At 35.9% G+C, this 19,376-nt stretch overlaps 3 protein-coding genes across 4 annotated transcripts; 1 reads left to right on the top strand and 2 right to left on the bottom strand.

Moving 5' to 3' along the window:
- The first annotated feature begins 2,774 nt into the window (after window positions 1–2,774).
- LOC142529033 (uncharacterized) lies at window positions 2,775–6,561 on the top strand. 2 transcript variants are annotated; one of them, XM_075634394.1, is made up of 3 exons: window positions 2,775–3,258; window positions 4,131–4,360; window positions 4,571–6,561. In XM_075634394.1, exons 2-3 carry the CDS (start codon window positions 4,139–4,141, stop codon window positions 6,365–6,367), a joined length of 2,019 nt encoding a protein of 672 aa, XP_075490509.1. In that variant the 5' UTR covers window positions 2,775–3,258; window positions 4,131–4,138; the 3' UTR covers window positions 6,368–6,561. The 2 variants fall into 2 exon arrangements, with proteins under 2 accessions (XP_075490509.1, XP_075490508.1); XM_075634393.1 differs by having other exon boundaries at window positions 2,776–3,231.
- Window positions 6,562–7,513: 952 nt separating this feature from the next.
- Window positions 7,514–12,260, bottom strand: LOC142529050 (protein CANDIDATE G-PROTEIN COUPLED RECEPTOR 2-like). Its single transcript, XM_075634426.1, has 6 exons — window positions 11,875–12,260; window positions 11,110–11,301; window positions 9,011–9,170; window positions 8,122–8,224; window positions 7,939–8,020; window positions 7,514–7,846 (listed from the first exon to the last, which is right to left on the bottom strand). Exons 1-6 carry the CDS (start codon window positions 12,151–12,153, stop codon window positions 7,769–7,771), a joined length of 894 nt encoding a protein of 297 aa, XP_075490541.1. The 5' UTR covers window positions 12,154–12,260; the 3' UTR covers window positions 7,514–7,768.
- Window positions 12,261–12,993: 733 nt separating this feature from the next.
- Window positions 12,994–13,692, bottom strand: LOC142528311 (uncharacterized). The gene has a single exon (XM_075633353.1). The coding sequence runs from the start codon at window positions 13,690–13,692 to the stop codon at window positions 12,994–12,996; it is 699 nt and encodes a 232-aa protein (XP_075489468.1).
- Window positions 13,693–19,376: the final 5,684 nt, after the last annotated feature.

Genomic DNA, 19,376 nt, shown 5'->3' with positions numbered 1-19,376 from the left:
TGAGATCAACCTATTATCTAACTCAATTGAGCAAATCTCATGAGAAGGCAAGAAAAATATTATATGGATTAATGACACTGCAAAAGATGAAATCTCCAACCTTTTATCGAATTTAAGTGTAGATGATGAGACACAATGTGATTATATTCAAAGTTATGGAGTATGCATACGCAACCCATTTACTGCTAAAGCCAAAGGAGTTACTAATACTAATATTACACGACACTGGGATACTAAGAGCAAAAAAAGAAAAGGTAAAGGAAAGAAGAAAACAGAAGTTTCAAGTAAGTTTTCATATTTTCAGCTAAGTGTGGATGGTCGAGTGTATAGATTAATTGAATTAATTGTTGCATTGAAGTTTCATTTGTTGAAGTTTCATACTTACTGCCAAAAATACGTTGCATAATCTGGTTGATTCATGATGTACTGAAGCTGCATACTATACTTATTATGTGGTTTAATTGAATTAAGTTGCATAGTGTCTGAAGTGTTTTTCTTATTGAATTTGCATATTGTACCAAGTTTGTAACTTTGTATGACTTTCTAGGTGCTAAATGAGCAAAAAAAAAAGGGACAAAGTTCACAAAATACCACAACCACACGAGAAATGAACTATGTAATTTCATCAAACAACACTCAAATTCACATTATCGCAATTTCCTTCTATGTTTGGACACACTCAACATTTTTTTTCAGTCGCCAAAACAAATGGTAACTTATTTTTTAAAAAATTTCACTATTGAAGAAAAATATGTTTATATGTTATATATTTTTTCTGTTTAAGATGCATGAGGGTAATGCAAACTTCTATTTAGGTGATCAGATGAATTTATTTTCTTATTAGTTTGGTGGTCCTCATTCATCACCAGTAAGGAATTTTGTCTAAAAAAAATTGAACTTTTTTATAAATTGATTCTCATTATTTTTTTAATATTGTTCAGGGACGTGGTAATGATAATTGAAGGAAGACCCTTTGTGCTTGCACAATGTTTCAGTAGTCTCATGTTTTTTTGTTTATGTAATTGTACACCAAGACAAGACAATAGTTTCAATAGTACCATTTGCAACTCATGGCCATGTATTGTTTTCTGTATTCTCATGTCTCTGTAATTGCACACCAAGACAATGTTTCTGAATATTTATGCAGACTTTTGGTGTGCTGTCATTTGTATTCTACAAAGTTTGTTTGTGCTAGTGGTCGAGATTGTGAAATGAATGAGTTTGTATCCAAGGTTACTGTTTGAAACTGTGCTTGCTAGTTAATTTCCCTGATATTGAGCAGTCGGTTAATTTATTTGCTTGTTAGATCATATTTATTTTATTTTCATTTATAGTACAAGTATTGATATTATGCAGACATTGTTCTTTTGAATACATGTCTTTTTCTAGAAATGATTTGAGCACTACTGAAGATATGCTGTAGGATGTAAATGGGAGAATGTAATGAGAAAAAAATATCTTTGATGAATCAATTAAAAAGTTACAAGATAAATCCATTAAAATTCTAGAAGATACATAAATCTATTAAAAGTCTATGGCATATAATTATGCCATAAAACATCTAATCATCACTATTAATTTTCAGAGATTCAATTTATTTTTTTATCTCTCCCGTCATCTCTACTAAATTTGCAAGTGCAACTTCCCATTTAACTATCTTTTCAGCTTGAGTGACACTTGCACTTGCATTTACACTAGAAGGTGCGCACGGCGTTTCTTCAACATAGGCGTAGAGGAAGCAACTTGATTGTCCATATACGAACCAAAAGCTTTTAATGCATCATCCCTAGAAGAGAATGACCTGTGAGATGCACCGTTAAATTTATTGATTTGTTTTTGTATCTCTTCCCAAGTCAGATATACAACAGGTTTATGCCTAATGAAAAGTACATATGTTTGCTCCTATATCACAAGAAAAATAAAATAACATTAAAAATTTTACACAAACAAAATAATATAGTTAATAGAAAAATTAAAAAAATTAGACTAAATCTTGTAAACCAGTAGATATTCGCATAGAACCAACTCCTACCATCAGCACAAAACAAGAAAATAAACAAAGAAGAACAAAAATAGAACTACACCATTGAACATATATTACAGCAATAGAATAAAATAGAACTAGACCATCGGACATATATCCATCAAGGGAGTAAAAAAAAGGCATAAAATTACAAAGACAAACATAGAATTCGAAGCTGGGAAAGCTAACTCGGATTTTGAAAAAAACTCCCTTCTTCTCGAGAGTATGAGTATCCGTCGAATTCTTCTACGCTCGAGGTGAGAAATCATGAAAATGGAATCTTCAGTTTTTAGATTTGAAAACTTATGCGGACCTGAATAAATCTTGGTATTTATTTTTCGGATGTTTGTTATAATTGAATCTTGTATCTCGAAATAAATATTTAATAACATGACAACCTGAAACTTCTTCACAAACTTGAGATGTTTGTGTCATTTGAAAATATATGTTATGATTTAATATTGTGAACCTCGGATTTCGTCATAAATTTTGGATTTTTGTGTCGGATGACATAATAATGATCGGTATACAATTTTTAATCACGACATTCCATTTCTTTTTTAAAAAATCAAATCGTAAATAAATCCGAATTTGGACTTTCCAATTCTTTTTTAAATCAATTCCTAAATAAATCCAAATTTGTGGACAAATGAAGATATTACAACAAAGAAGATAATCTGAAGATCATCCTAAAAATAACACTCGTTAAAGTGCAAACAAGATTCCCCTGTTATCACACCACACACCACCACACCACTTGTGGGGCTCACGTAATTGACAAATCCCATGTCTCTTCTCATTCAAGTGTCTATGCTCTTCCTCCCCACTTTCTTAGTAAACTGTGTTCCGATCCTCTGACCCCATCAGATCTAAAATCTCCATTTTTTCTTCTCACTAAGCTACACTTTTCCATTGGCATTTGCGTGTTCACCAATTCATGCCTTCTTTCATGGCCTTCTTCCCCTTTTCTTGCACCAACCAAAGCCCGGCTTCTTTTTCTCTCGTTGTATGTCAGCTTTCTCGAAGCTTGTGAGCTCAATTTCTCAGGTTTTGTTTGTAGTGGGCTCTCGCCGTTTAACTTCTTTTTTAGTTTACCTCTGAGAAGGCCACCCTTTTTGTCTTTTTGTTGGTCTAGCTTTTAATGTTCGAGGTTTCTTGAATTCCCAGTGAAAAGAAGTTCTTGTTTCTGCTGGTGGTTGTGTATTCAGGTGAGATTTTTGGACTTGGACTTTTTGGTAATTCTCCAAAGTCTCTTCGTTTCTCGAGTTAATGAATCGTGTGTTTCGATCTGTTTGTTTGTTTGTTCTCATCTGGAATAGAATAGTTTTTCTATTGGGATTTGTAGACAGCGTGTTTGTGGGAAAGCTTGAAGCTTTTCTTCCTTTCCATTTTGAATTTGATGGTCGGCTGTCGTTTTGATGATAGGATCCATCCGTTGTGACAGAAAATTTCCCCATGATGGAAATAAAATTTATGCTAACTTCTTATTTAACTTTTTCCCATTTCATTCCATTTTTATGTAATAATTTCTATGTTCTTAGCTTGCTGATGTTTTATCTTCTCTTTTATTTTCTCAATATTGGTTGCTTCTTGCTTTAAACTTCTTTTTTGGTCATAGCTGGAAAATGCGGACTTGGTAATCAGGGGACAACAGGAATAAGAGATTCTGATCCTGAATGTGTGGATGACTATTTGTTTTTGCAGATTTGTTGTTTACATTTGAAAGATTCCCTTTCTTTAGTGTTAGTATCGTAAAGTTATATTCTTTATGGCCTTTTGGGCTCTATGCATTTGCGTAATCAATTGATTTTTTTATCTATATGTACTTTTCTCTTGTTTTGATCTTTCGGTGCTTTTGATTTCGTATGTTACTATCCTGTTTTCCTGTTGTATTCATTGACATTGAATTTCAGAGGCTGACCATGTTTCCTTGAATAGTCGGTTCATCATTTCAACTCCTCGTTTCTTCAGTATTATACATATTTTTTTACACCCCAAAATTACAAGGAATGCGCTATTATTTGTTCATGGTTATATGATAGATAGTAAAATGATTTGAGTTCCTGGTTGCACGTAAGGACTTAAAGTTTTCTTTTTGGGCAAGTAGGAGGAACTATGAATTGTACAAGCTACGTTCCTTCATGTTACCAACTGCGGGATCTTAATAAGTGTGAAAGTGGTTTTTCTTCACACCCATTTGTCTTTGATGGTAAGAATGGAGAAGAACAAGGGAACAGAATTTCTTTGCTACCGGTTAATATGGATCAACACTTGGGTTATGACAAGGTGTTATTGAGCCAGATAATGCAGAAGCATGAAGCTACATTTAGATATCAGGTACGTATACCGTCTGAGGATTTAATCCCTATCATTTTTGTACTGGTGACTGTGCTATCTTTTGAAATCATTATTGACCTTCATTTTGTTTTTTCAACGTGTATTTCTATTTGATTTTTTTGCATTCAATCTTTTTGACAGGCTTGGTACATTGTCTGAATGTCCCTATAGAATAGATTTCACAGTTGATCTTTTATGTTGTTCTTTCAGCTCCAGGAACTACACAGATTGTATCGAAGACAGAGGGAGTTAATGGATGAAATCAAGGTGAGAGAAATGTATGCTCGGCACATACAACTGCCCACATCACAATCTAATAACTGTTTGTCTCAAACCCGGTCTGAAATTTCTCAAACATCACATACAACTTGCTGGATCCTGGGAGATCGATTCGATAATAAGCTGTCTGTGCTGAGCACAGATAATCTTCGAGGACCTTCAGATTTTGTTGCAGAGAATTTTCAAGAAACCACAACTGCACATCCTGGTTTTCTGCTGGCAAGAAACTGTTATAACAGACAAGCTCCGTCATTCATAAGTAAAGGACATGAAATGAGAATTTTGAATCTTCGACTTCCAGATTCTGTGTACCGTGATAAAGAAGAGAGGGAGCGGTTTGATGAGGCAAGTGTTTCTAAAAGGGATTCAGCACTTTGTCCTTTTAAGACAGGAGATTCTAATTCTTTTGATGCAAGATGCCTGAATAAAAAAAATTTGATCGACTTAAATGAACCCATACAACTTGAATCTGTGGCTTCAAGTTCAACTAGTCCTTTGGAACCTTATCCATGCAACTTGGAGTTTTCACACCAAGATCCTCATGTTTCGGCCGAGGTAGAAACAGGATGTGTTGTTCCTAAACTCTGCGGACATGTTAGCTATGGTAGGGACTATGCTGATAGGAATTCATCCGTGGGGATCGATTTGAATTCTATGCCTCTCGGTTGTTCATCGGAGACAGTAATTACTCAAGTAAACCTTCTTAATCCGAATCAGGAATACAAAGTAGAAGATCCAAAAGAATATTTGCTTTCCTTGGTAGAAAAATCAGATTATAGTAGTGGGGTTCCTTGCTCTTTCAAAAGTAAAATATTACCTGCTTCTGGTGTTGAGAAAGCTTTAATTTTGAATACTAGGTCTGTTCATCATGAACCGAGTAAAGAAAAGTGTGTCAAAGTCGAACCTGACACAAGTATGGGTGAAAAGTTAATGGAGTTTGAAACTCACATAGACCTAAACATTGGCGTAACCGCCGATGAGACATTTCCATCTCTGTCAAGTAACAATGTTGGGACTAAATCTGCTGGAGAGACAGACATGGAGGCTCCTGTGAGTCCAGAGAACAAGGAAGGTTTTCCGCCAAGAGGAAAATCCAAGGATATGCTACTTGGTACTCCTAGTCTTTTATTTGAACGAGGAGAATCTGAACCTGAGATTGAACCTGACGGGATTGCCGCCGAGACTTTAGTCTCGATATCCTCAGCTATAATGCAAGACTTTAACTTAAGTAACTGTCTGTATTGGTTTGCTGAAATAGCTACTAGTAATGCCGAGGAGCAAGAAAACACGGTTATGAAACTGCAAAACGGCACAACCAACAAGGATGGATGCATGCTTTCGTCGGATGGGATTGATGATGAGTTTAAGGATACGACACTGAGGCTATATCAGGAAAGGGCCCTAAATCTCTCTCACGATGTCAATAAAGAAAAAGAAAGGGTTACTTTGTCCTGTAGATCTGTGAAGGGCCGTGCAGCTAAAGACCATCACACGGTTAAACCATTCCAGAGAACATGTTCATCGAAGAGAAACGTAGGAAAGAATTCGAGCGAAAGACCCAAAACCCACTCCAGATCATGTCCTTCAAACGTCAAGAAACCAATGAGCTCCATTCTGAAAGAGCCGGCGACTCGCGGTAAAGTGGGAGTTCTGCAGAGTTGGGGAAATATAAAGAAACGGCAAGGTGGTCCTCGACGCCGTGCTACTAAGTTTCTTATCATTTGCTGAGTTGGTCCTAGAGGTATGAAGTGTAATTTTGTTGTTCTTTATAGTTGATCTCCGACATGGTAAACAAGTTATTTTGTTATTGTTGTCTTCATCATATAACTACTCATTATTTAGTTTGATATTATAACATATATAGATAATTACTAAAAAACTGATAGAGATTATGTAATTTATCCTCAAAATATTTCATTTTATCATTTTGTTATAATAAAAATAAGGTAAAAACTTGTGTGAGACGATCTCACGGGTCATATTTTGTGAGACAGATATTTTATTTGGGTCATCTATGAAAAAATATTATTTTTCATGTTAAGAGTATTACTTTTTAGTGTGAATATCGGTAGGGTTGATTCGTCTCACAAGAGAATTTATTTTAAAAATAATGTCAAAAGAATCAGTTACTGTCATCAATTTGGTTACTATAATCAATGTTCTAAGACGCCCGAGTGTGAAAATGTTGTGGCCAAGCTTTCATTACGTGAATTTAGTACAAGATTAAATATTAAAAAAAAAGTGATTTTAGTTTTTATGGAGTGTTTACAAATTCTTAAAAATAGTTATTATAAATTTTTATTTCATAAATTACTTTAAGTTTCAATTATATTAAATGAATCAATAGATTCCATAACTTATAAATATATCAAAATTTTTTAAAAAAAATCAAAAAAACTTATATTTTTGTATTATCAAAATAAATCATTGAAAAATATTTCGATGTCAAAAGGTTTTTTTATTTAAAACTTTTATATTATCAAATATAAAAATTAGCTTTTATCAAAAAATAAAAAAGATGACTCAAATTTGAAAATAAAATAAAAACTGCCTTAAAATTCTATCAAAAAACTTACAATTAATAGTACTTTTTCGCGATCTAACTCCATTTTCTTTCGTTTTGGTCCGAATCAAAAAAATTTCCTTGAACACTTTTTATTCGCATTTTTTGAAGGCTGACCATAATTAGTTCATACCAACATCAAAATGGTATTCCATCATCGTCACAACCATTATTTTATATACATAAAAAAAAAAAAGACTTGAACGGACACATTCCTATTTTTATAATTAACACTGATTTCTATTTTAGTATCTTGTAATAATCGTACATGATTATTATGTGCATGGGTTAAAAAAAATCATAATATACGCTATAGAGAGACCCTTGATTTTATTCAAACAATGACGTTCACAAAGTTAGCTAAACTCTTTGAACATCTGATCAAATGATATATATACATTGGTTGAGAGACACTACCCTACATGCTATACACGGGGGCTTAAATATTGTTAGAATCATGAAATATACATAAGATTGCATAGTATCCACGTGATTTTTTTTTTATGATTCGAAGATAGTCAGGCCATACGAAAGATGCTCAACGTAGCATAGTATGAACACACTATCTATTCCCAGTCGGTATCGAAAAAACCTGCATCTTTCATCTCCGAGTAGTATGCACTATCCAAAAGCCAATCTTCCTCCTGGAAATAGATTAATTTGCTTTTAATATCATTTTCATCTGTCGAAACACCACGCTACACTATGGATCAGATACAAACAAGTGCACGGTTACCTGGAAAAAGTCGGCCAGAAAAGTAGCGTACAGGAAAGGAAGATAGAGGGAATGGCGACAGATTACTATTATATTATACAACCTGGAAAAAGAGCCGCAATTTCATAAACAGAAAGGACAATGATAAAAGAATGCAATGACAGATGTCTGTCAAGGGGTATTGGTTGCGAGCATGCTACGTACCAAAGTCCAAAGCCAAAACCAATTCCACTGAGTCCATTTGCAAACAATCCTATAACGTCTGTTATGAACATGACAACCACGTAGTTGTAGAATGACGGCCTTGCTGCATTTTGTTCCCATTATTTTAGGATACAGAATAGGCTAAAAAGTTAGTCCGAGGAAAGAAACAAAATTATGGAAAATAACTTATGTACCATGGACACTCCAAAAAAAATAATTCTGAAATATCGGACACCGATACGACACGAATACAGATATGACACGCTGATACGCGAGGCGAATACGGAAAAATCCGTGCCGTTGACTTTTATGTTTGACTAATCGGATACTTCTTGGACACAGCTAAGATACAACATGAACACGGCGTGGATACGTTTTCTGTAGACATTTTGGCAAATTTTCAAATAGTTATAAGTTTTAGGGGTTAAATTGCAAAAAATGGAATTGAACTTGCCTGCTCTGACCTAGCCAGCCTCGTGACCCTAGTCTCGCAATGAAACCTAGCCGCGCGCGACTCCAACCAGCGAACCCTGGCAACGCGGGCGATTCCAAAGGCAAACCCTAGCCAGTCATAAACCCTGTCCAGCGAACCTAGACCTAGCCTCGTGACCCTAGCCAAAGACGAACCCTAGCCGCATTCCCTAGCTGCGGTGAACCCTAGACCTGCCTCTCAACCTCCAAGCTCTATGACATCCACTATAATTTTTAATACTAAATTTATATAAAAAATATATATATTATTTATATATATTTTATAATCTCCGCAACTTAGCTGTATCGTGTCGGATATTTTTGAAATTTGCCATATCTCCGTATTCATATCTACGATACGATACCCGTATCCATGCAACATAGGAAATAACCCAATCTTGAAGTTATTTAGACTCACGTGGCAACCTATCTTTCCACTTGGAATAGTGCACAAAGAGTATGTAACTATAGACAGCTGTAAGCATCAAAGTGTGAACAAACAGAACGCTCCATTTCCCCCACTGTGAAGCATCAGCATTATTGAAAAGTGGCACCTCAAATCCAAAGACAACTATTGCCTGTCCATTGACAAAAATGATCACATACCATCAGGGAAAATAATCAACAGAAAGCGTTTCGAAATAAATATTTTAAGCTCATAAGATAATAAGATAAAATGTGGAATCATATTTTGCATTTTGTTGATGCGTTTGATAGTATTATTTAAATCCAAGTCAGAAGACAGAATCTATCAGAACTTTCTATACATGATTGGGAACATGCTATTTCCATTATTCTCCTCAACGCCAGTTCAAATTTTCCATACATTCTGCATTCTTTTCGTCTTTTCTCCTCAGGATAAAAATGAAACCTTGTAAACTTTGTTCAGGTGAAAGCTTAAGAAATTAGAGAAGAAAACTGATATCTGACATCTCCAACATGATACATGGATGTTTCTGCCATTTCATATCACAAATCGGTAGATACTTTGGTTGCATGAATCTGACGACATTTTCAGTGCCACCACACATTAAAGTTAACATTGCTAGAAATAAGTGTCATTCAGTATATTGCCTACAACAAGATGTCAAAAGTACAGGAAATTGTTGAATTTTCTTTGATGAACTTTATGAGATCATTTTTAGGTTATGTATGAGATGTGTTGTTTTTCAATGGAAATTGGTATTGCTAAAATTTTCAAGTATTCAAATAGTTATACGGATTTCTTGTCACCACACATGTTATCTCTTTTGAATGGGCTTGAGCTAGAAGTAAAACATTAACTCGATAATCCATTGGTAGGAGACAAAAGAGATATTGTTCAAAATTAAAAGGTTGATCTGCTTGCCGTAGGAGATGCTTTCAGTTTTATGCAAACAATAAATTCCCATTTATTTGGAAATCCGTCACATGTGATATACTGTTGGGTTATTTAAAACCAAAATTAATAAAATTATAGTTGGTAAAATTTATATGAATGCGGTGTGTAAAAAAATGAAAAAATAAAGGCAAAATATGAGTGAAGATGCATATGGAAATGTGACGAGAATGGTCCAGAATAGAATGGTCCTGACAGATGAATAAAGTTGACAAAATGAAACAGTCAGGAAAAAATAATGGGCTGCGATGGAATGTGGCAACCATATGAGATTTGAACGTTTAGGTTTTAACTTTCAGGAAGGACATTCACAGACAAAGTAAAACCAGAGGATCCTTTGATAAACTAGGAATATGATTATGTTAGGCTGGTTTCAAATTTTAATCATTGTTTCAACACTAGAAATGATATAACGGAATATAAAAGGTCATTACACCCTAACTCAAAATAGGAATTTTAGGTTCAATATTGCTCCATTATGTAATAATCCAATTTTAGGGACCTGATTGGCTTAAGTAATCAAATATGATTTCCAAAGGGTTTTATGGTATAATAAGATATTTTTTCTTCTACTCTTTCACTTTATCTATAGAGGTATATGTATAAGATAGGAATTTCTAACAAGGAACTATATTAAGATTCTTAGACTCTCAAAGCCATCAACCACTTTAGAAGTGATGGTCACTACCAGAAGGTTGTCTTTGGCTAGAAGTATTTTGTGGCAATAAATCCTATCAAATTGTTTGAGTCATGTACCAATCAATAGATTTCCATAACTTCTAGATTAAGCTTTTTTTCAGTCAAAACAATGAATTTGGTTATTGGAGTCGCATGAAACTGAAATCCATGATTCCAAATTTATTACTAAAAAATGCTTCAATCCAAACGAAACCTAACAGAATTTTCAAATTCTTGAATTATGATATTAAGAGGAACAAAAATAAATTGAGCTAAGACGTGGTAAGCTAGTACAATACTATAGAATTGTGCATGAATTGAACTCATTCCAAAAGCTTGGATCAAGGATAATAAGGAGAAAAATAAGGGGGAAACTAAGTTAACAAGGAGTGAGCTAGGAAACTGACTAATGTATATATCTATTTAACAAGTTAGTAGGCATACAAAAAGACAGATGTTACCTGAATAAGTATATCAACCGCTACGATTGAACCTGAAACCATGAAAGTGTGGGCTAGGGCCTCCAATCCACTAGAATAATTTTCCTGGAGAAGAAAAGGAAGTAGGCTAATTTCTAAAGATAGCATTCCACATTCTGTGGACAAGGATAACAGGTTCCAAGCAATTGTCTTCCTAGGAGCACACTGCCATGCCTGTTCCATCACAATTCACACAAGTTAATACCATAAAAACTAGAGATTTGGTGCCTATAGTCTATCAACAATTTCATTGGCTGGGTTGTACAAGAAAACTTTCCTTGGGAACAAGAAGTATAATTTTATCAAAGGCGAGTTCTTTTTTAGCAGGTTATATTCTATGAAACAAGTGAAACTCGGAAAGGAATGTAGCTTCTAAAAGTAAAGCTTTCGGTACAGTATATTAATAACTACGAGCGAAATAATAAACCAAACACCATTCACTCAGAAAGAACGCAAAAGCTGGATACGTAGTACTATGACAATCTTCATACCGGTGGAATTCAATTTCCCGAGAAATGAAGCTACAGAAAGGATTTTCAAAATACATAAACTACATACACCAAAGTAATCACACAAAAAATCCATGCCTTTAGGTTTCCATTGCCTCAAAAGTGGAAACATTTAAGTACGAAAAAGCAAAAAAAAAAAAAAAAGACAACTTTTTTTACTCTATACACAATTCAGCACTAATGATTCACACCAAGCCCAATGAATAGGAGCACAAACAAACAAAAATCGAAAATCTACCTGAAGAATGGACCACGCCAAATTGAGAACAGCTGCGAACCAAAGGAGAGCGTAGAACGCAATCATAACGTAAGACTTCCGGTGCCTGAGCTTCTTCACACTGCGATTCGCCTGAAACCCAAGGTACAGCACCAACAAAGCGGATGGTACAACCAGAGCTGCATCGCGCCAGAACCCGCCGCATCCAGAGCTGTACCATCTGGAATCCTTCTCAATTTGGATTGCAAAGGGAGGATCGGTTACATTTTGCCTTGATATGGTGGAATTAGGGTTCGACATTCAATTCATCCAATTTAGAGGAATGGGGGAGAATTACGATCGGAATTTATCGGAGAATTAGGTTAAAATCGCAACTTTGATCGTAGGCTCTACAATTAACCTGGTAATATTATGGGTGTTTTTTTACCAAAAATATTATATACATTTTTCTTTTAATAAATTAAAAAACGTTCCTCTATATTTTGATGAAAATGATCATTTTTATTATTAAATAAAAAATATAATGATATTGATAAAGAACACAATATAATCATATGAAATAACAAAAAATTAAACAAAATCATATGAAATAAATTAATAATGATAATAATAATGTTAAAATTTTAAAATTAACAATTGAAATCAATTTTTAACATTAACAAATAATTAAAATCAGAACTTAATAAACCGATTTAAATTATTTATTTTTTTAAAAAATCATATTTCTAAATTATTCAGACTGAATTTTTGAATTAAATCGGTTTTCACATATCATTTTGCATTAACCAAAATTTTATACATCTCTAATTTTGATTAAATTTTTTATTGCTTATAATTTTTTTAACATCACTATTATAATTTGTTTACTTCATATGATTCTGTCATTTTTTTCTCAATATTATTAGGTTTTCTTATTTAAACAATATAAAATAATTATAATGACCAATTTTGGAAATTAAATGATTTTAAAAAAAGTATTGGTAACTATAATGAATTTGAGAATTTCTAGTTTGAATGATAAAAATCTTAGAGAATATAATGAATTTTGAGAATTTCTAGGAAAAATATTTTATAATTAATTAAATTATTTTTAAAATAGAATTATTATTATTTTTGACTGAAAAACTCGTATCACTTTTGTTAAGAATAAGCATTCATGGATATAATATTAACCAACCAAGAAGGAAAATCTCCATTAATCCAACAGAAAGGTGTAGGAGAAGAAAAAACAAATTGCGTTAAAGTGTGTGCAACAAGATTAGCCGAGCGTCTCATGTGCTTGAGGCTAAAAACTCTTTGTTCCACGAACATATTTTTGATCTCCTGAGCACACAAGCCAATATAACCAAAATCTAGTGATGGATCCATGACTGCTTGCACGGCCATCTGAGATTCAGAGAAAACTTGGACGTTGGAAAATCCCCTTTCCCTCAACTGATCTAAACCCATCTTCAAAGCTATAAGTTTCGCATGTACCACAGACAGTGGTTTCTCAATTCGACGCCCAAAAGCAAGTATTAAGTTTCCGTTGGAGTTCCTGAGTACTCCTGCAACACCGAAGGCATTTTGTTGATCCCTGAAGGCGGCATCCACATCAAGTCGGAATTGTCCTATCGGGGGTGGGCGCCAGACCCCTGGTGAGTTATATACAGGGTCGAGATTGCCAATATGAACATCACGTTGTGCAGCCCAGAATTCTTCAATGTACCTATCATCCCATTGCTGCAATAAAGATTTGCTTGTACCATCTGTGCAATGTGTAATCCGAAGACGATCTTGCCACGTACCCCAGGTTCTGCATGCAAACCTTTCAAATTCAGATTTACTTAATTGCTCCATCATCCAAAAACAAATGTCAAAAGTAGTGCGCCCTCGAACTTGTTTCAGTAATTGTTTAAAAATCTGGCCCTTCCAAAATCCTCAGGTTTCTGGGCAGAAAAATAGTGCATGATCCGTTGTGTCCCTGCCACACCCGCATAGTGGGCATACACCTGCAACCGGTACATGATGTGTTAAAAGATTCATCTCGGTTGGGATAATATCGTGCGCAACCCTCCACCAAAAAATTCTAATTTTTTGCGGGATAGTTAAGGACCAAAGGAATCGCCACCATTTCAACATTGAGTTTCCTATTTGGCTTTCGGGTGGATATTGAAGTCCGATACCAGCTCTATATCCCTCTCTAACAGAGAACTTGTCTTTAGCTTCATATTTCCAGAACCTAGAATCTGGTTGTGGGATATGCGGTTGTAATGCCCGAGATTTTATTCTGTTAATTCGAGATTATTAATTGATAAATTGATATGATTATAGAAGGACCACTCCGAGACCAGAATTGGTAAAGCATGAGTATTGTATTTTTGGAATCCAGTAGGTATCGCGCACATGCGCGGAGATGAGGCGCGCATATGCGCGAGAAGCAAGTGCCGAGGCAGAAGACCTCGCGCATATGCGCGAGACTAGGCGCGCATATGCGCGAGCATGTGACTTGCCCGAGTGCCGAGACAGTAGGTCTCGTGCATATGCGCGAGCAGATGCAATGTTCAAGCGCTGAGACAGTAGGTCTCGCGCATATGCGCGAAAAGGGAACGCGCATATGCGCGAGATGGTGAATTCTTGATTCTCGAGACAGAGAGTCTCGCGCATATGCGCCGGTGATGGACGCGCATATGCGCGAGACGTGCAGCATGAAGATTGAGCCACATGTCTTTGCCATGCTTGATATATGAAGATAACTTCCTAATTCACTCAGATTTCAGAGGAGAAAGGAACCGAGACTCCATTTCAGAATTCTCAAGCTTCTTTACATTTTAGAATTTGATTTGCGCAAGATCTGACTGTCCGATTTTCAATCTGGGTTTAGTACTGTGTTTCTCTCGTCAAAGACTTCAAAAGGACATTTGGTATTGAAGACTGAACAAATCCAGTTTGAGGTTTGATTCAACCAAAACTACGAAAAGAAAGGTATAAATCAATGTTAAACCGGGAAGATACAACTCGAGTAAGAGATAGCTTGAGTTTCCCAAAACCACATACTTTATTGTTATTGCTTTGATATTTGCAATTCATGAGATTGATATGCTTAGTCTATTGAGTTATAGCAAAGAATGTTATTTGAGTTTGTGGCAGAGGTGCCAAGTCACTGGACATTTGGTGTAGATCGATGTGCTTAGGAGTATATCGACTCCTATTGTAGAGATTCGATATAGAGAGCCAATGTCTGGGAATAAGAACGTACCACCATCTAGCTGAGAGAGTAGGTGAGAGACTGTTGCGTTCTTATTCAACCGGGATCTCTAGATAAGAGTCGAGTCAAAGATTAAGAGTTTAAGAGTTTGATTTACAGCATTTTATCAATTTATGCTTTCATAGATTACGATAGATATTGTATTAAAAATGTTATATGCTTTTGTATATGTTTATATGAAATACATGTATACGTTGTTTATACTGGGAATATATTTCTCACCGGAGTTATCCGGCTGTTGTTGTGTTTGTATGTGTGCATGACAACAGGTGGGATAGGATCAGGGTCAAGAAGAGCTTGATAGATCGAGATTAGAGTAGAGATCCGGGCCTAAATGTAGAACTGATTTTCAGCACTTGATATGTAGTGGATGAACATTAGTTCGTTACAACTTTCTTTTGTACAAGACTAGTACTTTAGATCTTGTTGTAGATATTTAACTTGATCTTGTGATTTGAATAAGATGGGACCTAATTTATTATAGAAATTTCTACACTTGTTTATAAGGTGTTCAACATTAAAAAAATAAATAAAATTTATGACCCAGTTTATTTAATTGATGCAATAAATCCTAATGATGATTGAAAAGAATGAGTTAGCGTCCGGGTCCCCACAGCAGGTGGTATCAGAGCTGTAGCTGTACTTTCCTTAGACTGGGATAGAAGCGAGTGAGCGGGGTAGATTGAGTTTTATTTCATGCTAGCATCACATCATGTTTTATTGCTTTAGAAAATACATGTTTACCTGATTATCTGATTTGATTGAAAATGTGTATTATTGAAAGAATGAATCAGAACCGATTCTTGATCAGAGGTATGATGATCAGAGGAGGACTGAGACAGATTTGTTATATTTGGTTACTAATCCTTTTGATAATCAGATATGCCTTCTCGAAGAATCTCAGAACAGGGTAGTACCTCCAATAATCTGATGGATGTTACAGCGACACCCATGGAAACACTGCTGAAGAGATTTCAGTCATTCAAACGGCCGACCTTGAAGGGCACTGAGAATTCTATTGATTGCGATAGTTGGCTTGATGATATTGAGATGCTTTTTGATTCCCTTGACTACACAGATGAGCGAGGAGTTAGACTGATTGGGCATCAATTGCATGATGTTGCAAAAAGCTGGTGGCTCACGACTAGGAGAGCGTTGGAGCATCGAGGTACAGTTATTACTTGGAAGATCTTTAAAGCTGAGTTCTATCAACGATTCTTCCCAGTATCGTACAGAAAAGACAAGGGAGCAGAGTTTGCTAATCTGAGACATGGTCATTTGAATATTGAGGAATATGTGGCCAAATTCTCTACTTTGCTACGATTTGCTCCTCATGTTGCCGAGAATGACGAAGCAGTGGCTGATCAGTTTATTAATGGTTTGAATCCCGAAAACTTTACGCTGGTAATTGCAGGGCGACCAAATAACTTTGTTGATGCTTTGAATAGAGTAAAAGGAGCGGAAGCGGGCCTGATCAGGTAGAAATGAACTTCGTATGTTGCTCCAGCACAGAAACAGCAACAACTCCCAGTCCCATTCCACCAACCCCCTCCCAGATTTGATAGTGGTGGTAGCAGCAGTGGAAAGAAAGATAATTTGAAAGCCCGAGGGAAACAGTTTAAGAAGTCTGGTAGCAGTTTATCTAGCTCCAGTGGTTCACGACAGAGCCAGAGTTATACCGGGGTCTATTGCAGAACTTGTGGAGAAAAACATCCCACAGAGCAATGCCAAAGAGTGTTTGGTAGTTGCAATATCTGTCGACAGCAGGGACATTTTGCCATAGTCTGTCCACAGCGAGGTTCTCAACGATCCCAGGGAGCAGAATCATCTGGATCAGTGGCTCAGACTGATAGACGATCATCTATTGTTCATTCTTTCCAGCCACCTCCTACTACTCAGTCACAGCAGAGGCCAGGAGGAAGCCACACTGTTAGCCAGCCTCCGAGACAGCAGGCCAGATTATTTGCATTGACGGAAGAACAGGCTCAGGAAGCACCTGATGATGTTGTTGCAGGTAACTGTTCTCTTTGTGGTTACTCTGCTTATGTATTGATTGATACGGGTGCATCCCATACTTTTATATCTGAGCGATTTGCATTGATACATGATTTGCCTGTTGAGTCATTATCTGCTGTAGTATCTGTCTCTTTACCTTTGGGGAGAGGTCTTATATCAATGAAGTCTGTTAAACATTGTATACTGCAGTATGATGGCAATGAGATTGAGTTAGATTGTATTGTACTCGGTTTGTTTGATTTTGACTGCATAATCGGCATTGATATGCCGACCAAGTACATAGCTACCGTAGATTGTTTCCAGAAAAATGTAAGATTCAGACCTGAGATGGCTGATGAATGGAAAGTTTACGGTAAGGGTTCCAGAGCTCGAATTCATTTGATATATGTTTTGTCTATGACTCGATTATTACAGAAAGGAGCAAAGGGATTCCTTGTGTATTCAGTAGACGTACTGAAATCGAGCCCGTCATTTGCAGATTTGCCAGTGGTATGTGAGTTTGCTGATGTCTTTCCAGATGAGATTCCGGGTTTGCCTCCAGTCTGAGAAATAGACTTCAGTATTGAATTGATACCAGGTACTGTTCCTATTTCTAAAACTCCATACAGAATGGCACCGATTGAATTGAAAGAATTGAAAGATCAGCTAGAAGATTTACTGGCCAAGGGTTACATCAGACCAAGTGTTTCTCCTTGGGGTGCTCCAGTACTGTTTGTCAGAAAGAAAGACGGTTCAATGAGACTCTGAATTGATTATTGGCAATTGAACAAGGCTACGATAAAGAATAAATATCATTTGCCTCGTATTGATGATTTATTTGATCAGTTGCAGGGTTCTTCTATTTATTCCAAGATCGATATGAGATATGGATATCATCAGCTGAGAGTCAGAGAGTCTGATATATCAAAGACAGTTTTCAGAACCAAGTATTGCCATTATGAGTTTATAGTCATGCCGTTTGGTTTAACAAATGCTCCAGCTGTATTTATGGGTTTGATGAACCGTATATTTCAGAGATATCTTGATGATTTTGTGATTATCTTTATTGATGATATTCTGATTTATTCCAAGAATATGATTGATCATGCTGAGCATCTTAGAACTGTATTGAAAATTCCGAGAACTGAGAAATTGTATGGTAAGCTGTCTAAATGCGAGTTTTGGCTGTAACAAGTGATATTTTTGGGACACATTATATCTGGAGATGGTATTTCTGTTGATCCTAGCAAAGTTGAGGCTGTGATCAGTTGGCCTAGACCGACATCAGTGCCAGAGATACGCAGTTTTATGGGTTTAGCAAGATACTATCGTCGATTTATCAGAGATTTCTCCAGCATTGCTAAGCCAATTACTCAGTTGACTCAGAAGAATGCACCTTTTGTTTGGTCATAGGCATGTGAATCTAGTTTTCTAGAACTGAAAAAAAGATTAACCAGTGCTCCTGTGTTGACTATTCCGTCAGGTACTGGTGATTTTGTTGTTTATTGTGATGCTTCACACAAAGGAATGGGTTGTGTTTTGATGCAGCGAGGACATGTTATTGCTTATGCTTCGAGACAATTGAAACCACATGAGACTCGCAACCCGATTCATGATCTAGAATTGGCTGCCATCGTATTTGCATTGAAGATTTGGCGACACTACCTATATGGTGAGAAATTTGAAATCTATTCTGATCACAAGAGTTTGAAATATCTATGTTCACAGTCAGAGCTGAATATGAGGCAACATAGATGGCTTGATTTATTGAAAGATTTTGATTGTGAAATCAAATATTATCCCGGGAAATCTAATGCAGCAGCTGATACACTGAGTCGAAAGGTATGTTCTTTATCCCTATCGACGATTGGTATTTCGAATTTGATTGAAGATTGATGTCTTTCTTGATTAGTATTTGAGACAGATTACCAACCTCTGAGATTGTATGCCATACAAGTTGAACCAGAGTTGATTTTACGAATTAAAGAGGCACAGAAAGTTGATCAGAAGGTTCAGAACTCGATTTTGATGGTCAGATCAGGGCATCAATCAGAATATCAGGTTCGTGATGATGTGTTATATGTGAATAATCGACTTGTTGTGCCAGATGTTTCAGACTTGAAACAACAGATTTTGACAGAAGCACACTGTAGTTGTTTCAGTATTCATCCTGGTGGTAGAAAGATGTACAATGATATGAAGAAACAATTTTGGTGGAAACAGATGAAATCAGACATTGCAGAGTTTGTATCCAAATGTTTGAATTGCCAACAGGTAAAAA

This window comes from Primulina tabacum, chromosome 16, assembly GCF_025594145.1.
Source record: "Primulina tabacum isolate GXHZ01 chromosome 16, ASM2559414v2, whole genome shotgun sequence".
Classification (NCBI taxonomy): Eukaryota; Viridiplantae; Streptophyta; class Magnoliopsida; order Lamiales; family Gesneriaceae; genus Primulina; species Primulina tabacum.
This window is presented reverse-complemented; position numbering and strand designations above follow the sequence as displayed.

What these genes read in the sequence shown, in the direction of transcription:
- LOC142529050 (XM_075634426.1), bottom strand. Translation starts at nt 12,153, where the DNA reads ATGTCGAACCCTAATTCCACCATATCAAGGCAAAATGTAACCGATCCT. An exon ending in GTGGAAAGATAGGTTGCCAC is followed by an intron (nt 8,225 to 9,010) that starts GTGAGTCTAAAT and finishes AACAAAATGCAG; the next exon opens with CAAGGCCGTCATTCTACAAC. An exon ending in GGTTTTGGCTTTGGACTTTG is followed by an intron (nt 8,021 to 8,121) that starts GTACGTAGCATG and finishes CTCTTTTTCCAG; the next exon opens with GTTGTATAATATAATAGTAA.
- LOC142529033 (XM_075634394.1), top strand. Translation starts at nt 4,139, where the DNA reads ATGAATTGTACAAGCTACGTTCCTTCATGTTACCAACTGCGGGATCTT. An exon ending in AAGCTACATTTAGATATCAG is followed by an intron (nt 4,361 to 4,570) that starts GTACGTATACCG and finishes TTGTTCTTTCAG; the next exon opens with CTCCAGGAACTACACAGATT.
- LOC142528311 (XM_075633353.1), bottom strand. Translation starts at nt 13,692, where the DNA reads ATGGAGCAATTAAGTAAATCTGAATTTGAAAGGTTTGCATGCAGAACC.